General features: G+C 37.0%; 2 protein-coding genes across 2 annotated transcripts; one reads left to right on the top strand and one right to left on the bottom strand.

Annotated features, from left to right (window-relative positions):
- Positions 1-298: 298 nt before the first annotated feature.
- LOC105046571 (chitinase 2) lies at positions 299-1,485 on the top strand. The gene is given in 2 exon segments (XM_010925191.4): positions 299-874; positions 877-1,485. Coding segments are annotated over 2 exon segments (957 nt in total). The 5' UTR covers positions 299-375; the 3' UTR covers positions 1,335-1,485.
- Positions 1,486-2,781: 1,296 nt separating this feature from the next.
- LOC105046572 (uncharacterized) lies at positions 2,782-18,823 on the bottom strand. Its single transcript, XM_010925192.4, has 17 exons — positions 18,218-18,823; positions 16,747-16,849; positions 14,874-14,943; positions 14,736-14,774; positions 14,482-14,599; positions 14,330-14,387; positions 14,144-14,208; positions 14,033-14,039; positions 13,890-13,950; positions 10,572-10,631; positions 10,452-10,471; positions 10,306-10,371; positions 5,300-5,467; positions 4,872-5,129; positions 4,312-4,524; positions 3,439-3,710; positions 2,782-3,284 (listed from the first exon to the last, which is right to left on the bottom strand). Exons 1-17 carry the CDS (start codon positions 18,307-18,309, stop codon positions 3,143-3,145), a joined length of 1,812 nt encoding a protein of 603 aa, XP_010923494.1. The 5' UTR covers positions 18,310-18,823; the 3' UTR covers positions 2,782-3,142.
- Positions 18,824-24,479: the final 5,656 nt, after the last annotated feature.

Genomic DNA, 24,479 nt, shown 5'->3' with positions numbered 1-24,479 from the left:
ACCGAAATAATATAATTTTGGAGTTAGATTCTTGCAGGAATGGAGTCGATAGAATACGAGACTGCTGCAAATTAACCAAAAGCTTCACCGGTGCAGTCCAACTCCATTTGCCAGTCCTCATCTTCCATAGTTATTCTGTGGTATATGTGGACTATTCAACAAATTAAAGGCTGCTAGGAAAGAAACTACCCGAGCTAGAATTGAATCAGTCAACACCATTTTTCCTTTAAAATAACATCCAGCTTCACACGCCCCATCCCCTCTTCTTCCTACTGTCCCCATCCTCGACCCATCTACCCCCCACTCAAAAGTCTATAAAATAGAACAATCCCCAAGTCCATTCCTCACCAAACAGAAGAACACAATTATCATCAAATGGCTTCCTCATACCTCCTCTCTTCCCTCCTCCTCCTCCTCCAAGCCCTCCTCCTCCTTCTCTCACCAGCATCAGCTTCTAACTCCAATCTTTTCACTGAATACATTGGGGCCGAGTTCAAAGGCGTCAGGTTCTCTGATGTCCCCATCAACCCCGGCGTCGACTTCCACTTTATCCTCTCCTTCGCCATAGACTACACCACCTCCTCTAACTCCCCCACTCCTACTAACGGTCGTTTCAACGTCTTCTGGGACTCCGTCAACCTCTCCCCCTCGCAGGTAGCTGCCATTAAGCAGAGACATGGCAATGTTAAGGTTGCACTCAGCCTTGGTGGAGCCACGGTCGGCAATCAGCCGGTCTACTTCCAGCCTTCTTCGATAGATTCTTGGGTCAATAACGCCGTCGATTCGCTCACGAGAATCATCAAGCAATACCACTTGAATGGTATTGATATCGACTACGAGCAATTCCATGCTGATCCCAATACCTTCGCCGAATGCATGGGCGCTTGTTGACGAGGCTAAAGAACAGTGGTGTCATCTCCTTTGCTTCGATAGCTCCTTTCGATGACGCGCAAGTCCAGAGCCACTACTTGGCTCTGTGGAGGAAATATGGGCGTGTTATAGACTATGTCAACTTCCAATTCTATGCCTACGATGCAAGCACCACGGTATCTCAGTTTCTGAGCCATTTCGCGCAACAGAGCTCCAACTATAACGGAGGGAAAATATTGGTGAGTTTTACCACCGGTGCTGGCGGAGGGTTATCGCCACAAAACGGGTTCTTCCGTGCATGCAACACTCTAAAGAAGCAGGGGAAGCTTCATGGGATCTTTATTTGGTCTGCAGATGACTCCAAGAAGAATGGCTTCCGCTACGAGAAGGAAGCGCAAACTTTGTTGGCGACCGCCCCTAAAGCTTTGTCAAAGAACAAAATTTCAGCTGTGGCAGATGAATAAGTCTCGTTATTTGTTCGCTTGTAGAAGATGTGGACGTGAAAATTAAGAATAGAATTGAATAAATGAAGTATCGGATACTTCGATTTTAGCTATTTGGGAACATAGCCAGTAGTGTTTTGAAAAAAAGATCTCGGTTCGAATTTAAGATCCACCGCAGGATTTTCTTCTTTGATTTTAACGGTTCACCATGCGTCTCTGTTCATATTTTGTGTAAAAGAGTGGTTATATAAATTCTTTAATGAGGGGCACCTCTGATAACAAGTAATTTCTTAGCATTCGTGAGATATAACTTTAATGAGTACGACCATCTTGTTGCTGCTTATTACAGAAGCAAAGGGGAAAAAAATGGACGGTGTTTTTTTTTTGCTATCCTTTTCAAAGCTATCCAAGATCAAACATAATTTGAAAGATATTTCAGACTGGGATCAAGCGATCTTACACCAATGCAAATTTTAAGAATGACCAATTCTTCTCCTAATATAATATTTTCTTGGAACAGGGGAAACTAGAGAATTATTTCCACAGGGACCAGACAGCATTGTAAAAGGAGTGACAGTGCAATGCTTAGTTGTACCTGCCAGAGCCATCTATAGACGGATAATTGATCTTATATTTATTCATGTCCGTGAGATCTTAATGTTTTGATGACGCTCGAGGCTAAAACATGAGATGGTACATCTGATAAAAGAGTTACAGGTGTCAGGAGAAATGCAAGTTTTTTCTTTTTTTAATGGACATGTAATAATTTAAGTTTTCTTACATTATTATTTTAGAAGAAGGTTACAAGCAATGAACTACACAAGGGATACCTCTTCCCATGCACAACCATCCAAATCCTGGTGAACATTTGATTTGAACCCATCTTTGATAATTGTACCAAAAGTCTTCACCAGCTTAGCAAGCTAGCACCTTTGTGTCTAAAGTTTTATAATTCTGCCAACGAGAAAAGCTTGGATAGACAACTTAAAGCAGCTTATATTGAATTGATCCAGGACAAGCCAGATTTGCCATGAAAAATTTTGACATTAAACAGGATGATAGAATCACACCAGGACAGGCACAGACCGCATGACCTTCATAAGAGAGAAGGTTGCTATTCAACCGGTCGGCAATCAAGATTAGCTTCAGCAACATGTGGCAACTTGGAGTTAAGGCTACCGAAAGGAACCATAAGAGCTCACTGGAAAATTCCGGCGCATTGTTCTACTAGGTTCTTTGATAGAGCATTATGAGCCTAGGCTGCATACAAAGTAGGTATGGAGGGTTTCAGACTTAGAAGAGCATATATAAATAGCAAGTATGAGAAGCCAGAGCCAACAAATGCCTTTTCCCGTCTCAAGGTTTTCTGGTTTGAGCCTCTTATTTTGACATCAGCTGTCAACTAAACAGCAATACTCATCCTTTGCTTTGATGTCCAGACACACATACGTGATTTTTGAGAGTAATAAATAGAAGGCTGCCCATGCGAGTCCAAAAACCTCGCAGCAAATTTGAGATATTTGATGAATAGAGAATGTAAAATACAGACCATTTTAATATTGATAAATATTGACAGTTTCAGAAACTTGAATTGTAACAAAGAATATGAAGTATACAAGACATTTGTAAAGCAATATGTGTATTTCAGATAAAAAAACATAACAAATGCTCGTAGCTATTTGTCCCATGCATGATACTCTCATCTCTGTCATAATAGTTGAATGATCTGAACCAATTTGCGGGCCACGAAAATAAGGCCCATCCAACCATATGGATGATCATCATATGGGCAAGGAAGCTGAATGATGCAAACTTCCTCCAGGCTGTCTTCAGTCTGATCTTGGGCGATTGCGGCCACCTTTACGAGGGTTATTATACAGCGGTAATAGGGAACGAGCACCATGTCTCCTCCCACAACACCGCCAGTACAGAAGCAGAATAATTAGGAGAATTCCAATGGGAATTGCCCATCTGCCACAGTCAAGACAACATTAGAGAAGGTTGAAGCAAAAATGCACTAAATTACATCATGGGAAGCTTATCTTAGTAAAATAAAAAAAAGCATTATGATGCATATTTCTGTGTGGAAATAAATTAGAATAAACTATTTATGGAGAAATCGTACCTATCCAAATCAAGAAGAGGGCTATAAACTATAGTTTCCCAAGTAGCCACAATAAAATGCCAAGCAGGATTATAGTACAATGACTCTGCCGACCAGAACATTCTTGTATACGTCTCCAAGAAAATAAACATCATCCATGCACCAATCTCTAGCAAAATGAACTTGATGACAAACCGACCCACTACAACCATAACGAGGGAGAAAGCCACCAACCAATTAAAAAGTCTGTTATTGTAATCCTTGATGAAAAGAGAACGGGACTTCCCGAGCATCTGAAAGCATGCATAATTTCACAATTAGATGTATGTAACCCATGAAACGGATGCTAAAAGACTCAAAGCATCTAGGACATGCATAGACAGTTAGATACAGAGATGAAGCTCAAGCATTGGACAGGAAAAACTCATTTTTTTCTCAAACATTTTCATTAATACATTGAGCTTGACATCTTAAATTACATATCAACACATTTCATAAAAATCAGAAACTACATGGCATGAAAAAGACTGCTCTGGTGTATTTGAAGATCTCATTTCATGCAGTTTTATGCAATGTTTAAGGCCAAGAAGACAAAACCATATGATTTTTTTGTTAGGGAAAAATATATAGTTGACTATATAAATTCTTATTCTGGTTTGATTTTTCAATTTCCATTAAATATCTGATAGATAGGTTCCTTTATATGCTTTCTAAACCTTGAGAATAGTTTCCTCTTGTTTCTGATAGAAAAAACAGTTGCCCTTGAGTTGTCTTACATCGCCTTGATGCATACCATTGGTACAAACCATACTTCCATTCTGCTTGTTTAACAGCTGTTTATAGGAAAAATGACAAGATGGTGTGAACACAGGAAATTGGAGAGGGAAATCCAACCTTCACAATCCTCTTCTCATAAGCTTCCTTTGAAGGCCCAACACAGTCTTTTTCAAAACTTCGATTGCATTGAAGAAAACCAGCATTAAATTTTGCCATAGAAGGAAGTCTCAAGACTTGAAGCTCATCCATTAGATCCTCACATTTTGTGTACAAGGTCTCACACAATTTTGATGACTGGTATTCATTTGCCAAAAGGAAATTTCTATAGACCTGCATGTGAGATTACCACAAGCACAAGCTTTCATGAATATAGTAACAAAGATAAACAGATGCAAGCCTATGGTTCAAATAAAAGCAGAAATAAAGACACCGAGACCCAATATCAAATAGTTCCATACACATCTAGAAGTTTGGAGATTTAGATATAGAGCAATTTATATTCACAAATTAAATACCAAAGATATATCAAGTTATCAAAAATGTGAGTATGAACTATGAAGCTTTCCATAGAAGAAAAGGTGCTATCCTAGGCTTATGCAGAAAAAGAAACTACTGATTTGTCTCATATATAAATCTGCTTAACCATATTATGCTTGACATAAAGTACCCGAGTGCACCTTCTCTATCTCATCTTTAAGTTTTAGGACAGATTGTTGAGCATGATAGCGACCGAAATGCTGTTCATCAAAGAGTTTTCTTGCTTCCTTTTCTGACTCATCATGAGCCTGCTGTAATGTGTCCTCTGGTACAGGTAAACCAAACCTCTCCATCCGTTGGCTGTACAGCTTCAAGCAACGTTCAAGAATCGCCTTGTTAAAAACCTCAACAAGAGAACCTGTTGATGGAATTTCTCCTTCGTTCAAGGCTTCAAGAATCTGAAATGACAACAAAAGCAATTGCAAAATAACACAAAACAATTTTAAGCTATATGTTTGTTTGAGCCTATATTTTTCTGTTATGGAAGTTTATGACTGTACATATTTAATCATAATTGTTATATAAACAGGAGATTTAGTAATAAGCGCAAGTTTCAAGAAAACAATACCTGTTCTAGAAAAGACACGAACTCCTTTCCGCTCAGATGTTTACCCTGCACAATTTTTGGACGTATAATGGATGTGACAAGTTGTTTCAACTGCTCCCTCTTCTTTACATACATTGGCTCAAGTTCACCATCCTTCAATTCACAAAGCTTTGTTCTTTGAAGATGAGGCTGCCACAAATTTCAACCACTTGGTTATAAGAATTTTGAGACATGACATGAGTGCCATGGGATATCAACATCAATAAATGTGGCAGAATATCGATTAATACCAACTTATGTAACACATAAATTCTATATGCATTTCATGATACAGACATATTTCCAGTTATACACTAATCTCGGATCATGTATTAGGGGTTTGTTCCACAGCTTGGGAACCACAGTTGACAAAGTGTCTTATCACATGTTTACATGCTTCTATCCTTTTTTTTATTTTTTATTGGGGAGGGTGCAGGGGGGAGGGCATGGATGGATGCTCTGCGAGGTGCATCCATGACCTACTGTTCCTCGGATTTGCAAGGCATTTTTCAACACGAATCCAATTAACATCCACAGTCGAAGTAAGCTTTTCTTTTTCCCCCAAATCCCTTATTCAAATCTTTATTAAAGATTTCTTAAGGCTACCTAAGAAATCAGTCCTTATCCAAGATATCCTACACTTATGCATGCCTGGAGTCCCAAGACCTTGTATATCAGTCCTCTACATATGGTGCAAATAGATAATGCAATGACTATCTACAAGTCAAAATAATTCAATTAGAATGTAAAATCAAATACAATTATCTAAAAATGGAGAAAAGGCCATGTCACCTTACTGGTCACTGGATTTAGGCATGTTTTTTCCATACAGAACCATTAAGCAGAAAAGGCACACAGAAGGTTAGGGAGCCTGACTAGTTATGTCAATCTTTACAAATTGTTAAAATTTTACGAATATATCATGCAACAGGTTAATGATGTAGGACCTAGTAGGGTTTAGGAGCAGACTAGAGCCTCCAGGTTGCAGGAATTTTTGGGACCAGATGAGTTTGATCAAAACTGAACTGTTAAAGCTAGAATTTCAACACAAAACTGATAATGCATGTAGCAACAAACAGAGATTATGAAACTAGGGTTTATCTAATGGACAGAAATCTAAATAAGCAAATAAAGGTTTTAAAGGGATGTTGAATGATTGATCTGAGTAGTGAGGTTTATAACTGGGTGATAGGACGTTTAGATACAAATAGAAAAATTTGGGATCAATACAAGGAAAAAACAAGGAAAAGGACCAGATGTTAAGGAAAATTAATAAAAAGTAAAAAAAATATAGATTACTATGAAAAGAATGAAAAGAAAGGTAAAATACAACACTGAAGTCTCTCCGAAACCTAGGAATCATTCCTAGAGAGTGGTCGCCCACCAGAGCCATGCCTCAGGCAACAGTGATAATTTTCCCCCAAGAAGACTTCATCTGTATGTAATAATCCAGACATAAAGCCCGTAGAACCCCTTGAACTTTTAATATAATAGAAAAACCCCAACTAGACTTTGACTCCCTAGGATACCAACATACCGCACGGTTACTGTTCATATCTATGTAGCATGAGTAATGCCATAAACAGTACCGCTACAGTAACTCGTCTCCTAAAGTTATCAAATAAAATATGAGACAGTTAATCAAAGTCCTTGATTTCAAATGATTCACAAAAAACCAAAATTAAACAGAAACAAAAAACTAAAATTAAACAGAAACGAAGGAAGATACAATGGATTGACAACAAAACAACTCTAGGATAAACCTATAAGTCCTTCCAGCTCTTTGATGCATTGTGGCATGATTTTCAATCTCCATCATATGTTTCCGCTGCACAGGAACTGCCTCAAGTTCTTTAAGTCAAAAATCCATTGATTGATCTTCAATCTGATGCCTAACTGATGATGAATGCTTACCAATGGATGTTGTTGCATGATACTTGAACAAGTTTTGAAAACCACTTGATGTGTGATCCCATCAAGTCAGTGGTTTCCAAGTCAGCTTTGCCCATCATGATGTTGCCTTGCACAACAAAAGCATTATCAACATGTATTTCTTTTAATGGGAGACTTTCTTTAAACTTCAATGAATCTTGTCCACCAACTGGTTCTTTGAATTTTGAGGTATCCTGAGGAGCAAGGTTCCAACTTCTTTAGAAAATTTAGCATCTGATAAACTGTTTGTGATGGATCAGCATTAGGAATCACTCTGTCTGCATAATCCTCGAGACATTAGAACTGGCCACTAGAACAGCAACTTTGTCAACCTTTGATAGATCTTGCCATGGTTGTCTCAACTTCAAGCACAATTTTAGGTTTTTTCTGAGTTCCCCGAGTTGTTTTCTTGATTGCAATAGAACGCAAACCCTACCATCGTGTCTCCTTGCTCCAATCTTGTCTCCCTGGAACAAATGTGAGATTCTTCTTGATGATATTTGCTTCAACCTGGTGCAAATAAGATATCATGGAGGATGAAGATGATGCTGTTTTCCTCCTTGTGACTTCACCATGTGCTCAGGAATGTCATTGGGCTGTTTGTGATGTGATATTTTGCTATCTTCAAGTTGTCGGTATTGCGATGCTTTGCCTTTGATATGCAGAACTTTATCTTCAATAACTATAATTACAACCTTCGACAGACTTAACCATCATATCAAGCTTGTTGCGTATATTAATCAGTAAGTCTTCACTTTGTTCTGTGCACTACAATATCAAGACCATCCTTGACAAGCATACATGGTGGGTAACCTAAACTCATACCAAACTGATGTAGGACATTCGAGGGGAGAGGACCTATTAGGGTTTAGGAGAGGAATAAAACCTATAGATTGCTGGAACACTTGGGACCAGACCTGACTTTTTTGACCAAAACTTCTGTTAACACAAAACTGATAACGGATGTGGCAACGAACCTAGAGATTATGACACTAGGGTTTAACAAACGGACAGATATCTAAAAAAGAACAGAAGGATTTAAAGAGCTGTTGAATGATTGATTTAAGTAGGGAGGTTTCTACAGGAAAAAGAAAAGAACCAGATGTTTATCATGAAAAGAATGAAAAAAAAGGTAAAAGACTAGGAATCACACCTACGGACTTGTCTCATACCAGATTAATGCCTCATGCAGGGATTGAATTGCAAAAAAGATAGTTTTTTTTTTTTCCACAAGAAGACCATCTTTATTTAATCATCAAAACATAAAGCTCATACAACTCCTGGAGATTTTTTATACAACAGAAAAAACCTAACTACATTTTGACTCCTAAAGATAACCCCACATTGCATGGTTACCATTCACAGATACTGTAGCATGAATAATATCATCAACAGAATCACTACAGTAACTTGGTTCCTAAATCTATCAAATAAAATATGAGATTATTTAATCTCAATCCTTGATTTTAAATGATCCACTAAAAACTTAAATTATACAGAAACAAAGGAAAATACAATGAACTGACAACAAACTACTCTAGGAGAACTTCTAAGTCCTGAAGCCCTCTGATGCATCATGGCATGATCTCCTATCACCATCAGTTAATAAATTCATTGGAAGTTGAATAAGGGTTGTAGGCAAAAATATTTCTTAAAAAGGGATTAACTATGGTTATACTATTTTACTATATGTTAATAATTTGGAAAAATAGACTTCAACTTTGGTGGATGAGGGGTGTTATGGGAAATCAACAGGCAACTGGTTGCTTTTTTTTAATTTATTTTTCTATAGAAAGTAAAAACTGTGCCGTAGAATCTGCATCTCTCTCTCTCTCTCTCTCTCTCTCTCTCTCTCTCAAGTGTCCTCCATCTCATCAGACACCCCTTCCTTTTTTTCTTTTGATAGCGCCAACAATTTTTCAGTGATGTTCCTCATGCCTCCCCCTCCCCTCTCTCCCTCACTTTCCCCCTTCTAGGCCTACCTTCGCCTATTCCTCTACCTAGTACCAGCCTTCCCTCCTCCAGCAAAGCAGCAACCCCCACGCCTCCACTGCCACCCCCTCCCACAACTTCACCCACTGCTCAAGGCCTTTATAAACACTGGGACCACCTCTTGCACCAGCCTCCACCAGCAAAGGCAATGTGCAGCCGCATTAGGTGATAGGTTTGAGGGATGGTGGCAAAGCAGTAGGATAGAGGAGCTACAAGCATGGCCATGGACTTAGAGGACCATAGAATGGGGAAAGAGAGGAAACTCATCTAAACCCATTAACTCATATTGAGGCATGATTTCTCTGTTATTTATAAGTGAAACTGCACCATTTGACCTGGTCTTTGGCAAGACAATTTTTTTGCCCTCAGAACCCCAAAATATTTTTAACTTGCCACTGTATGCTAGAAATGAAACCAGCTGTCACCTGTCATCGTATGGACTGGCTGTTCATCTTGGGATGGTCGGATGAAAATATTGCACAGATTTTATTGGAGACCATAGCAAAACCCTCTTAGCAATGTTGACAGCTTGCTGATACATTATACTATATTTGTTTGTGCGGAATTTAGATACTAGAAAGTGATCCTTGCAGTATTTGTTGGGGGGCAATGTAGACTACCATCCAATGTAGCAGCAATCTCATAGTGCATGTAAATTACATATCAGAATTGATTGAAAATTTGAAGGATTCTTAGTAGTCATACGTCAAAATTTTCCAGCATAATTTCAACAACCAACATGGTGTGCCTATCAATTCTAAAATGAAGATATATCAGCATGAAAATGTACAAGAATGATCAGAACATCAAAAGAAGCTGGTTATTAGGGAAGTCCAAAAAGAACATGGATTTACAGCATCATCAAATAACTGAGGTATCTAATTTTTTTTATATACATAGTATAAACTATACCCAATCTCTATGAACTTCAAAACATTTCAAACAACAAATACCTGCATCATACCAGCACACTAGAAAAAAGCTTTTTCATAAATTTATGAATCTTAAAATACATAAATAAGACACTGCAGAGAATTAGAAAAATAGAAATAAGAAAAACATACCTGTGGTAAGCTAAAGGCTGTACTATTATTACCCATAATCGCCAGCGACTCTCGAATTTGATTTACCTAATTTAACATAAAAATGAAAAATATAACATCTGAGCATTGTTCAGTCAACAACATGACAGTTCAGGGTAATAGCATACCTGATCAATGTTTTTGTCTCCTGCAATTACAAGTAAAATGCAATATCAATAATTGATGTAAGTTCATAATATATCCACAGAAATAAAATGCTCACAAAGTAGGAGATAGCAAAAACTAACCATTATTATTAGGGACCTGTTGAAGAGCTTCATTCACCATTTCTTGAACAGATTTTCCTTCTGTATCATCAGAGCCAGAATTTGCTGAGTGAGTTGCACAACTTTGACAATATAAGCTACATGCCATTGCATTGAAACATATTAAGAAGAGCAACAGAGCAATTCATCCAATAAGGACCAGGGGTGTAAAAACATCTCAAAATTGAACCAGAAAGAACCCCATTTAATAGGAGGCCTGATTTTCTGAAACTTACACATAGCAACCATATTTCCATGATGTACTTCCCGTTGGATGGCTTCAAAATGATATTTAAATGTCATATTCAAACATGTCCAGAAAAATGTTATGAGTATAATACGATTTTGAAAGCAAATCATCTTGCTGATCAGCAATTTTAAGAAAAAGAGATAAATAGATTTTGTCTACTGGTTGGTTAGATTTATGGAGCTTGCTAAAAATTATACAACACAATTATACCCATATTATACAGCTAGGTGGTTGAATATGTAGATACACTCACCTTGATCATTAATGCAGAGTATTAAGTCCGTATGGCCCTCATAGTTGTTTCCTTCCAAATAAAGGGTCCAGATAATGCACGGACTGTTTATTTTGTTAAAATCCCCCGCTCACACCCTCCCCCATTCCTTTCATTTCATCTCTCTATAATGTATGTTTCATCCTCCATCTTATCTATATTCTATACATTTTTTGTTCTCTATATGTTTTTTCCCTTATTTATATTTAAAAAGTTTATCAGGCACAGCAGTTCATAAATCAATATATTCTTGTCCTTTTAAAGGATCATATATACAACATCATGAAATATGCTTGAATGGTTGCTAATTCCTTATGCTTGAAATATGTTTTCATGAGTTTTATGCTTGATTTTTTTTTATATTAATAAAATTGGGCTTTTAATTCCATTTATGTTGTATATGTGTCCATGAATTGTCTAAGGAATTAATAAGATGACACGTATTCTCAAAAATTGAGAATTTAAGATGTGTCGTTGATGATTAATTCCTAAATATTTCTGATCAATGGATTATCACAGGAACAATGATTGTTCAGATGAGATTGGTGCACGAATCAGTTTCGTTTTAAAGTAGACGATTCTCGAGTCTATAGTGTGGAGATATTGAAGCGAGAGTGCAGGTGGTTGTTAGTGAACAAAGGTATCGAGTATGAGCGATACGAGAAGTCACTTGGATGTCTACTCACTTGTCCGTGATTTACTCAATATTGCAGTAATATGACTAATCCTTTGACCAACAATGCCTTAGTTATTCACAATGAGATTACCATAGGTTGACCGTACATACACTTGATCCCTAGTCATATGAATCCTTGCAGTGCATGTTGGCTGCAATAGGTTCATTGTAGGAATAGGATGTATATCTATATGGAATCTATCATCCTTGATAGATAAGTGAGTTGGTCCTATGTGATTTATGAGACTAAGTTCGAAAGATCTTGACCAAGACAGTATAAATAGTGAAAAAGAAATTCTGCCATTTTTACATCAGAAACTCGAGTCGAACAAATTAATATATGACAAATGATGGAGTTTGACAAGTAATTTCATAACCTTCGTCTATTTAGGACTCATGATAGAAGGACTGTATCCCGTGTTAACTGCACCTAAAGATTCATTCAATTCTGTTCTGTTAGATTGACACTACATGCTGCTAGATGTCACTAATGGATTGTGGGATCCACGAGAATTATCTTGATAGTCGATAATTCTTACTGGGACAAGTTGAAATTATTCCGACCCATTGAAAAGAATTTCAATGATATTGTGGATAAAGATTATAATATATCTCACTACCAGACATAATAGAACGTATGAGATTACAGACATAATACGTTATGATCGATCAGATGGTTGGATTTAATTTGATTGGATTCAGTTTAAGTTTGAGTCAAATTAAATTGGATTCTCACGTTCAAAAAGTTTGGACACTTAGGTTTAACACGTCAAAGAGTTAACGCGTCCAAGTGAGGATGCCAAAGAGTTGGTGCGCCCAACAAACTCTTCCGTCAAAGAGTTGATGCCAAAAGGGAGTTTATGCTCCAAAGGAATTAACGCCTCATGCCTCCTTGAAGAGTCCTTCATGCCCAAGACTCCTTCACGCCTCCTCTTCACGAGAAAAATGTTTTCACACCCAAAAGGAGAGGTGCGCCCTAACAAGTCTTTGCATGAAAGGAGTTTCACGCTACTTAAGAAGCCTCACACCACTTAGGAAGCCTTATACCCAAGAGTTGCTGCAGCCCAAGGCTTCCTCACGCACGCCCAAGAGTCCTTACCTAAGGTTTGATGGGTCATAGAATTTGACATGTCAAAGACTTGATGCCCTAGGACTTGACATGAAAGAGTTCATGTTATAAACCGCTTGATGCCTAAAGAGTAGTAGAGCCTCCAGATATTTCACTTCAAAAAGAGCTTCACACCTTTAGAAGGTGGACGCCCCATATCTCACGGAAAAGAAGACTCATGCACCTAAGAGTTGGATGCCCAAAAAGGTGTGGACACCAAAAGAAGAGTCTCTCGCACTAAGGGGGCTATGGCATGCAATCTCACAGTGAGAAGAGAAGCTAAAATCCTTGAAAAGAATTTTCAGCAATAAGGACTAAAAGAAAAGAAATTCACCATCATATGAGGGATCTCTGCAAGGAAGCTGGCACCCAGGTGAGATCACAAATAATTGATCAGATCAAAATCTTATGTGGATACTTGTAGAGGCCGTACGTTTGTGCGGCTTTAAAAAGACCATGAAAACATCCACGATTATCAGATTATGATGAAAATCTACCCGATAAAGGTGATGATTTTGATCTCACTTTCTGTTTTAATCTTAATCTTAAAACTATGAGGCATCCAGGTCTTCATATTGTTTCAAGATGAAATCTCACATGTTTAATCAAAAAGTTATTATTAATTATTATTTTTCCATTGCACATTAATCTTAATTTTTCCTAACAGCCTCAAGGTCTTTTATGAGGACTGTAGCATCTCACATCGTATTGAAGAAAGAACAGATAAAGTCAAACCAATACAGATTGCTTGACTTCCAAATAAGCATCAGCTACTAAGAAGTCCAGAAAAGAAGATCATTAATGATTTAATTACAATGTGTGATCCTTCCCTTGATGGTGATCTGAATCAGATTAAACTCTAAAAGTAGTACAAATCATTGACTCAGATATAACAGATTCTACTATATGAAAGATATGCAAACCTAAATATGAACAAATAAGAAAGCAGTTTAGCAGAAAGAATCACTTCCATGGAAAAGAAACCCTTGACTTACGGAGGAAATCTCGCTGGATAAGCCATAAGAGCTTAGCAGGCTCAAATGCAACATCCTGTCCCTATACAAACAACCAAGTGTTTCAAGTATATAATTATTTATACATAATATGCACTTAAGTATGAGTGAGTTTGGTAGGTTACCTTAACCCTATCGGCATTTGAAGGCAGCACAGAGTCAGGAAACTGGTTAGAACAAAATAATAAAACAAAAGGTTGTAACTAAACTCTTCGGAAAAGAACTCACAAACAGACCTTCCATAGAATTCTTCTGCAATTTCAACAGCAAATGACAGACGAGATATGTCAGCCTCACGAATCTACAACATAAATCAACAACAAAAAAGAGACTGAGACTAACTTTCAAACTAAAATTAAAATTTTGGAAGTTACTAAATGCCCATTATAGGCCAACAAATTTTGGCCAGATAGAGAACAAACCGTCTCAGGCAGATTGTAGATAAGCACAGAACTCATAACTGTTGCCAAGGCAAAGATCCTTCAATGCACAGAACACAAATTGGATTAACCACATGCACCTACGCAAAATCCACATAACCAGTATCAACAAAGATCTAATATCAGAGCATCACCTATCATCATATACATTCGATTTCCCAACACTTTCAAATCCTTCAGTATCAAGGTACAGCACTGACACCTTTGTTCCATCGATAACCACTTCAACCGGGGTACCCCAAACCCATATGCCTGCATCACAAATAATAAAAAATAATTTATGTTTGTTACAGAACAAGAAACATTAACAAGACATAATATTCATGAATGCTCCAAGAAATAGCTTCAAATATGTGGAAATCATTAAAAATTATAAATATCATTTAACCTTTTGTCTTTGTGTCACGCATATGTCCAACACCAAAACCTGCATGTAAAAATCTATTAGGTTAAAAGATGAAAGATTTATCATCCTTACTAGTCATTTAAGGTTCATAAAGGGAGCGTATAAAGACAGCAAGCGCACCTTCATCACATTGCAGCGAGAGAAGTTGATTGAGAAGAAAGGATTTTCCTGATCGATATGGACCAATAACCTGAGATGACAATTACAGCAAGTGAATGTTGAAATATTTGATATAATAAAACTAATGAAAGGTCCATAAAGAAGCAAAAATCATACCAAATCGAAATGCAAAGATTAGGACCTCATCAAGACTGTTACAGCAGCATCAAATCATTAACAAAAAAAATGATATTCATCTAATAACTTTATAGTAAAATCATCAATATTCCAGGACAAAAAACTACCAATCTGAAAACAGCAGATGGCTTATGGAACTATGGCACATCCAGCAGTTGGGACTACCCACTGTCTTGTAAGGAGAACCAGCTAATATAACAAGAGTGGTAAGAGAAACAACTTGTTGAAACAAAGAGTTCCAATAGAATTACTAAGGAATTGCTGTGCCTTGTTAAGATGGATAACCTGATTAGTGACTATCCTAGTGACAAGGTAAAACAAGGGATTTACCTTCTGAAACCATAAGAATTAAGCCACACCTGCTCAGTTGGATCAGCCTCACAAATCCAGCTTCGGGAAAAAAAAAAAAAGGTTCCCATAAATGGCCATGTTCTTTGGTCATGTTGGTACATGTGTGATTTAGTAAAAAAGTCAAATGTGGAAGAAGAGGCATTGTGGTAAAAGGTACCTGAGCTTGAAGTCTGTTGGGCCTTACAGCCACCCCGATAGCCCATAATTTATTAGGACTTAAACAGGTTCAACTGGATGTGGTTTGACTGGGTTCCTTCTGAAACCTCATTGACTATTTTATGCTGGATGAGAATATTTTATATAGTTATTGGAGCAGATATAGAAGTATGGGTCATGGTATCTAGCTGGAAGAGAATTCCTAGTAAATTTGTTATTAATAAAAAATTTTCAAATAACGCAAGCCCTTGTAACAGTCCAAATTGTGTCTGGGAACTCAGACAGCTTATATTTGCTGTTCTTGAACTTGGTTATCAAAACCCAAATCAAAACACAGCCAAAGTTCCTGAGTTTCATCTGGAAACAAAATAAGTCACCATTAATACATAGAAGACTCCATATGCCCTACTCTCTACTTCCATAATGCTCTAAAGGGGGAACTGTCTTCTGACATCATCTTCTTGCTGGCCACTGAATTGGGTATTTCAGAAGCATGGCAATTGACATTGGTCTATAATCATGCATTCAGAAATCACAATGGTGTACAAAAACCAACTCAAACTAGGTAAAACAGTAAACACTGGAACTTAGGGGACAAATACATTTGATACCCTGGGAAATCTAACCTCCCAATCAGAACGCATGAAAAGAGAAACCCGATGACACTGGTGACATTTAAGAGATGATTCAGAGAGTACATCTAAGAGATGATTAAGTGAGAATATTTTCCTTGCGAATTCATCCTTATCAATCTAATACTTAATATGCAATGCCAAGCATGATGAAATTTTGGTTCTTCAGTTTTTCTTTTCCTCTGATCACCAATGGAAAATATTGGAATAAGGCCATAAATGCAACCATTATCATAACCCACAAGTCCTATCCCGTCTATCTGGGACTGACTTAATGTCAAGGGATCTGCCAAAAGTAATAAAGCTGCAATATATGATTCCTTTCATTCTCATTTTCAATGGATGATAGGTTCTCCCATTTTTGCAGGGAATAACGTTACAAGAAATGATAAACGGATAATGGCATCAGAAAAGTGCAATAAACTATTAGATTTCTGTTTAAAATTATTCAAATGTTGTTAAGTAATGTAAACAATGTGTTGTTAAAAAGCAATGCCTAACGGCAACCCTGTTTAAGATATAATAATAAGAGAACTTAAGCTAAAGTTACAACTTACAGCAACAGCTGCTATAGGGGTTGTAATTCTTTCAATTGCGTCCAATCCCTCTCTTGCAAGACGGAGTTTAGTATGACCAGGATCTGGCTCCAAAATTGGTAATCTATAAAAGCTCATAGTCAATACATATTGGCCACAAAAAGTAGTTCTAGTTTAGGATTCAACCAAAAGAGTTCTTGACTTCAAAGTTCAACAGCAACAGTTATCAGCAATGTGGTACCAAGGTGTAAAATGAAATTTGCTTTTTACAAATGAATTGACATAAGTGACAATAACAAAAAATTAATCAATCATATAGTTCAGGGATATGCAGGATTTTAGCAATGTTAGTAGACAACGCATGCAGGGGCACTCTGAAGTAGTATTTCTGAAATATGCAAGTCACAATCAGAGTGTCTCATATTCTCTTAAAAGCACAAGCATATCAAGACAAGTGTCTCAGAGATGCTCGGAATCTGAGAATATAGTGACTAAGTATTAGGTCACCAATGGATACAATTGTGCAAAAAGGGGTATCATCTGTGCAAGTTTGCTTGTTGGAAAAAGCATTGAGCTTATTGAGGAGTTAGTTGATGCAAAGAGTCTTGTTTGTCCAAGTTGGCTTGGTCTGTCATCATTGAAGGACGAATTGGTTAGGCCAATAGATGATTCAACATTGGTGATACAATTAGAAAATCATGGCACAGAATTTGGTTCTCATTTGCAGAGATAGCACAATGCATGGAAAGAAGATAATATTGTTGCAAATCATTTTTTTAGAGATGCAGTGCATATTACATTTCACTAATCACAGCTTGTCTTGAGAGGGAAGAAATATTCAAATTTCAAACAGTGACAAATTTGAAAATTGGATCATCTTTACATTTCTTTTGGACTTTATGAGTTTCAAAAGTGAAGATGATATGCAGTCCAGTCATGGGACTACTTCCAAATTCTTATAAACTTCCAAGTGAGAGCTTTTTAAGATCCATGGTTATCTAGTAGTCTTCTGCACAATATCTTCATATCACAAATGACCCTAGCCAATGACCACCAATCCAAAAGCAAGTAGCATCAGGCATTTAATGTTATGAACTTTAATTCTATAACTCTCCAAGTAATGAGTACAATATTCTGCTTTCAACAAATTAAATAGATCACTTTTTGACTAGTTTCCTAACGAATAAAGGAAACGAAAGAAACAACACAGGAAAAGACAGATGCCAAATTGCGCAAATCTAAATTCACAATCAGATACGACGAAAACTAACCGATTTAAATCCCCCCCTTCCCTCACCTCAGATACAAGAAAAAAGATTAGAAGATAAAGAGAAAAGAAAATATAAATCAAGCCAAAAAAAATTAAGTGTCTGACAGCGAAAACTAATCTTTCCAGCCAATAATATCGCAAAAAAGTAAACCGTCAAAACAAACAAGGATGGCTAACAAAATTAACGAACTCCAATGCAAATTTCAAGAAAATCCCACTTACGCCCGCCGGAAATCCTCCGGTTCAGAAGACCCATATAGCAAGAACCCACTAAAGATCACCCAGATCGACAGAACCCAGCGCGAGACTCCCATCTCCTCCCCTCAACTCCTGATCTCAGAACAGATGCAACAAAGCCGCAACGCTCCGAGCTCGGGCGGAGGAAATGGGACCACGGAGAGCGCAAGAAAGCCGCTTCTCGAGGAGGCACGGTTAAAGAGATCTCCCGGCGAAGAAATCGAACCAGAGAGCAAGCTAGGAATCGGGAAACCCTAGTTCTCGTGGGAGGGAGAAGGGATCTTGGGGTTTCTTCGAAGAGGGGGAGAGGAGTATGTCCTCTCGTCGATGGGGGAGAGAGAGAGACGGAGAGGAGGGAGAGTCCGGGACCTCGAGAGACCTTTCCGCCTTGGACATCTGCACTGAATGGTGTTAACGTTAGGAAAGCTTGGTGCCTCGGCCCTACGATTCGGGAATTTTATGATCATCGGATTGGAAAAACGGGATCCAAGGTTGTTCTTTTTGTCAACCTGTTTCCCAGGAAAGATTAGAAAAAACTGTGCAATGGTCATGGCTCTCGCCATGCGGATTGTGATGGCCTGGGGCGGTGCTTTTGGAGAGTCCACGGATCCGCCTCCTTTAAATGAGGATCTTTTCGGTCGAGTATATTAGATTCTCTATTCAAAAAATATTAGATAACAGATGCACACTTTTTTTTTTTTTTTTTTTTTGGTAAACACTTATTTTTAGTTGCTGCATCTCTTTTGATTCTCCTGGATGAAGAGGGGAAGAGAATGATGGAAACCAAAATGAGAATATTTCCCATGATCCATTTTTGGAGAAAAAAAAAGGCATTTTTACGTATGAGGGATAGTTTCATATCTAATTAGTCAGATGTTTACTGGGAGATGCTAGATTTGATGCTATTCTGATTGGCCTATTAAAAAGAGGGTATATCACAAATTATAAAATATATGTTCCATATTCCTTTTACTAATCTAGGTTTCCTTCTCCTTTAACAGATGTCTATTCAAATCCTTTCACTCGCATGAAAATTGAGTATTAAGACCTTTTATTAATGGTTTGATTAAATTATCCCATGGGGTGGACTTTATTACTAGAGGGGAGTTACAAATATATTTGCATTTTTGTTTAAAAAAAAATCCTTGTAACTTTCAAGTTTTTGAGAACAACAATGAAGCCTAGTTGATGTTTGATGAGAACGTAATCCAATTCTAGATTATTAGTACCAACTTTTAATAATTTTAACAATAGTACTAATTGACATCTTTTTACAAACTTAATTTTTATTTAAATTTTTTACATTCATAATTTTTTAGTTAGATGATATGTTAAAATATACTTACTGTCAAATATTTCCAAAAAAATCTTTGTTCTTACCAATCACCACCGTCACCATTTCATCTTGAAATAAGTTATAGAGAAAAAAAAATTCATCTTTAATGGATAGCCACCACCACTCAATCTTAAAAGCGGGAATAGTTTCATAGATGATTGGCTAATAGATTGGAGATTAATCCCTCTAATTAAAAAATCTATATTTTGTATGGCGTGGTGCATCAAATTATGTTGGAGATTAATTGCCCTAGCTGAAAAATATTTTTTATTTGATAAAAGAAAGTAATGGTTTCTAAGTAGAATAGAAGTTAGCATGTAAATAAGCAATGATTTCTAAGTAGAATAGAAGGGTGGCATGTAAATCAAAATATTTATTCGATTAAAACTTGAGGTATACCGGATCATCTTGGAGGCTAACTGTTCTAACTGAAAAAAAAAAAATTTATCTTATTTGTTAAAAAATTTAATCATGAAGACTTAAATATTTATTTGATTCAAAATAAAATATTTTAAAATACCTTTTGTGAGAGTTTTGAAAAGAGTGAAGTCAATTCTTGAACTCTTGGGAAGAGCTCTGATCACCAAGCACGTAGAGGAGGTTGGCATAGTTTAATGCAATTAAATATTTATCATGTGTGGATGGCTACAATAATCAAGTTAGGCCTATGGCTGAAGCATCATTAGTCAATCATTTGCGTGGTCCTTCGAAAAAGTCAAAAATATATTTCCGCATTATGATTTCGGTCCCAAAAAAAAGCCATTGCTGCACATTAGACTGAGCCAGGATCATGGCCTGGTCATTTGTCAAGGTGCTATCTTATCAGGGTTTGGATTAGCCTAACCATTTAACTTTAATGCAACCCTCACTAATATTAAGTGTGCATTTGCCGGCAAACCGAGACAAAATATTAAACCAGCCATAATTGTTTTCATATACGTAACAAAACAACACTTGTAGCATAAAAAAGATTTTTGTGACACTTAAATTCCTGGTTTGTAAGTATAGGACTCCTAAAGTCATATTTCGTTGCTCTAAATGCAGTTGATTAGAAGATTATTAGCTATCAAACTGACAATGTTAAAGGTTACGTGTGTTTTGGCTATTTGGCCATTGCTCATTCCCTTGGTCTCAAGCCATAATCAATTTATTATAACAGGCCCTCTCACAGTCACAGCCCCATCACATACTGAACTGACTGACCTTCCTGGTTTGTATAATGCTATAATTCCTTTTTTTTTTTTTTTTTGGTAGACATAAAACTATAATTCTTTAAGGTAGGACCTGGCTATAAAACACCACGAAAAGGATTTCATTGACCAGATTATCCTCAGGTTTCCTTTCAAAGGACAACTGCGAACAAAATGAATCAACATTGCCTTGCTTTAATATCTTTGCCCATCTCACAAGCAATTCAAACATTGTCATTTTATCCCTCAAACCTCTATATGTACGTTATGTCTTTTCCATATGGAAACATATTGCCTAGTTCGAACATGGATGATTATAGTATGGAAAATTTTTATAAGATGAATTTTTATTGATTATAGACTAATTTTTTACTCTGATTTATTACAAAATATGGACTAAGTTGTCATTTGAATGAATGGTTAAGGAGCCCATAATTACCTGTGATCGTATTATTATTTTGGGTCATATTATTTTAGTCATGTGATGTATTAGATATTAGACCAACTCGATTAATAAGCTCTGTGATGAATGGATCCATTAGTATTACTAAGTGGACTAAGTCTATATTTCACTCATATATATATATATATATATATATAGAGAGAGAGAGAGAGAGAAATTCTAGACATCAAGATCTCTATATTTTAAGACTGATTTATCTCATTGAGGAGATAGGCATAAAGTGGAGAAGGAGAGGAAGAGCTATCCCATCATTATTTTCTTCTTCCACGGGATGCTGATACAATGATCGTTAATGGCTGCTCAAGGATCTCAAGATATAATTAATTTTTATTTTGATTTTTTTGAATAATTTTGTATTCTAATCTCTCTGCATGAGATGTATCAGAAAACTTCATCCAATAAATTTCCAACATATTATCCATCTCTCAACCCACCATATTTAGTATAATGGACAACAACTATCCAGTTCATAGATGACATTTTTCTCTCTATTATTGAAGCAGAGAGTCCACCATCAACATTTAGGTGTGACATGCCAGTTTGACTACCTAGTTGGAGAACATGTCCAGCTGAAACCATGTTATCAAGAGTCACGAAGTTCTCGTCCTGAAATAGCCTTTGCATGTCTTGTGAGACCTATGTGAAATAGCATGAATTAAGTACCTTTGATAGTTGGACTTCTTGGACCAACTTATACGTTTGTGTACAGGGCCTTATTGGGGGTATAAGATTTATGTGAAGCTATGTAAGATGCTTTGGAAAGGATGTACCATCCGCGGTAGGAGAATAACATATTTGGACATAGATTAATCAGACAAAATAAATTCACCGGTTGTTTATCAAAAGAGTTTTAAAATAATTTATTTTGCATATAAATAAATATATAGTATATTTGTAGTTTTCGTAAATATTTTTGGAGAAATAATTTTTGTAAATTAATCGATGGTTTATCAAAAAAATTTAAAATAATTATTTTGCATATAAATAAATATGTAGTATATTTGTTGTGAGAACCGGTCCTCTCTTGTTAATCTATAGCCACACGAGAGGATAAGGAACATGGGTGTTCCAATAGGAGCCACATGCTGATGGGGAAGAATTTGGATTGGTCACACCAGTGAGATCTAACTTTATCTGAGGAGATTCGATCCTATTCCTTCCCATCCCTATTCTATTTAAACCACGTTTCCCTTCTCGAAGCCCCCCTCGCCTCCTTCTTCCTTCTTTCTCACCTCCAGCAGCTACCAAGCCAAGCATCGCCACCATTCTTCCTCTATAAAGTCTTGGATTCTCAATTTTTTCTTCCCTTATTTTGTGCCTCTCTCACCGTCGGGATGTTCTACCACTGTCGATTGTCCAACCGCCACCGCTCGATCACCTTGTGTTGCTCCTTAGATTGATTTTGATGATTATAAAGCAGTTGAAGGGGTACTAATATTTCTCACTTGAAAAAGTCTTATTGCTCTTCAGGGGCAAAATTGTAATTTTACCAAAATCCTGATTTGATAGTATCAAATGATAGAACAAAAAATTTATGATCCAATGGTGAAAATTTTATTGATTTTGAACTTGTATTTTGAAAGATATGCATGATTGAAAATCATGAGTCGACCCATGAGTCGACTCATGGCATATGAGAATGGTGAAATTTTATTGATTTGAACTTGTATTTTGAAAGATATGCATGATGAAATCATGACTGGCACGCTGAAATTCCTGACCGGCACCTGAAATTCCTGACCGGCACAGACTTGGCACACCCTGTGAGTCGACCCATGAGTCGACCCCCAAAGCATGAGTCGACTCATGAGTCGACCTCTGCGGGTTTTTTTGCCAGTTTTACAGAACCTCGGATCCCATTCGATTCTGTGATGTTTTTCCACAGAGGTCGACCCATGAGTCGACCCCCAGGCATGAGTCGACTCATGAGTCGACCTCTGTGACGGGATTTTTCCGCAACGGCTAGTTTTTAATCCGTTTTAAATACTTTTAATACTCATTTAATGCAGTCTAACGGCTCTTTTTCAGTCTAGAATGTTTTTCACTATTTCTTAAAGCTATAAAAGGGACAAAAAGGTAGAAATCAACAAGAAGAAAAGAAGAAGATTCAAGTAGAGAGATTTTGAAAAAGGGATTTCAAGCTAACTTTTCAGCCCTAAGCAAGAGCTCATTCAAAGCATTCAAGAAGCCTTTAATCCAAGCTCACCAACTCCTCAAGTGCACATTCAAGTCTCCAACCACCTTGAAAAAATCCAAAAAGGGTCTTCTTCTCTTGAGTAAAGTGTATTTAAAGTCATATTCGCTCATTAAAGGAGCTTTCTTTGTACTTATTTGTGCTATTGATTGTTATTCTCATTTTGAGTTATTGTTTTTGTTTTGGAAGGGTTCCAAAATAAGAGAAGGTTGATCCGAACCTAGAATCGGAGTGTATTAGGTTGGCTTGTACCCGAAAAATAAGTGGACTAGCTTGGGATAGCTAGAGTCGGAGTTTCCGACGTTTGTATTCGGGTTGAATACAAGATTGGTGGATTGAAATTCTCAAGTAGGAGCTTGGGGAGTGGATGTAGGTGCAAGGTTGGCACCGAACCACTATAAATCTTTTTGTTTGGTGTGTGTCTAATTGCTCTTCTTTACCTCTTCATTATTCTCTTGCATTCTTGCTCTTGCTATTAGCCTTGAATTAATTCTACTCTCCCTATTTATTTAGCTTTGTCAAACACTTCTCATAAGTCATAAGTTAAGCTTAAAATTTTTAGAAACCCAATTCACCCCCCCTCTTGGGTTGCATAGCTGGGCAACAAGTGGTATCAGAGCCCGGTGCTCTAGCCCTTCTTTGATCTAAACAATCAAAGAGCCAAAGATCTATGGCAACTCATGTCGGCACTTCTCTAGCCGAGGGGCAATCCACCAACCGACCTTCACTTTTCAATGGATCTAATTACACCTATTGGAAAGCTCGGATGAAAATATTCATTCAAGCACTCGACTATGATATGTGGAGTATCATAGTGAACGGTCCTCACACACCCACTAAAATTATAAATGGTGAGGAATCAGCCAAATCCGAGAAAGAATGGGATGAGGTTGATAAAAAGATGGCCCAATTAAATGCTAAAGCAATGAATGTTCTTTATTGTACTCTTGATGCTAACGAATTTAATCGCATTTCTACTTGTTCATTTGCTAAAGAAATATGGGATAGGTTAGAAGTAACCCATGAGGGAACCAATCAAGTAAAGGAGTCTAAAATCAACATGC

Source organism: Elaeis guineensis, chromosome 6 (assembly GCF_000442705.2).
Source record: "Elaeis guineensis isolate ETL-2024a chromosome 6, EG11, whole genome shotgun sequence".
NCBI classification, from domain to species: domain Eukaryota; kingdom Viridiplantae; phylum Streptophyta; class Magnoliopsida; order Arecales; family Arecaceae; genus Elaeis; species Elaeis guineensis.
The sequence above is the reverse complement of the archived record's forward strand: the minus strand, read 5'-3'. Positions and strand labels throughout refer to the sequence as shown.

Bases quoted from the DNA above. Each gene is read 5' to 3' on its own strand.
- LOC105046572 (XM_010925192.4), bottom strand. From the start codon at position 18,309: ATGGGAGTCTCGCGCTGGGTTCTGTCGATCTGGGTGATCTTTAGTGGG. The intron at 16,850-18,217 runs GTAAGTGGGATT...GAGCTTTTATAG, and splicing joins CCGGAGGATTTCCGGCGGGC to ATTACCAATTTTGGAGCCAG. The intron at 5,130-5,299 runs GTATTGTTTTCT...TTGTCATTTCAG, and splicing joins TCGTGTCTTTTCTAGAACAG to ATTCTTGAAGCCTTGAACGA.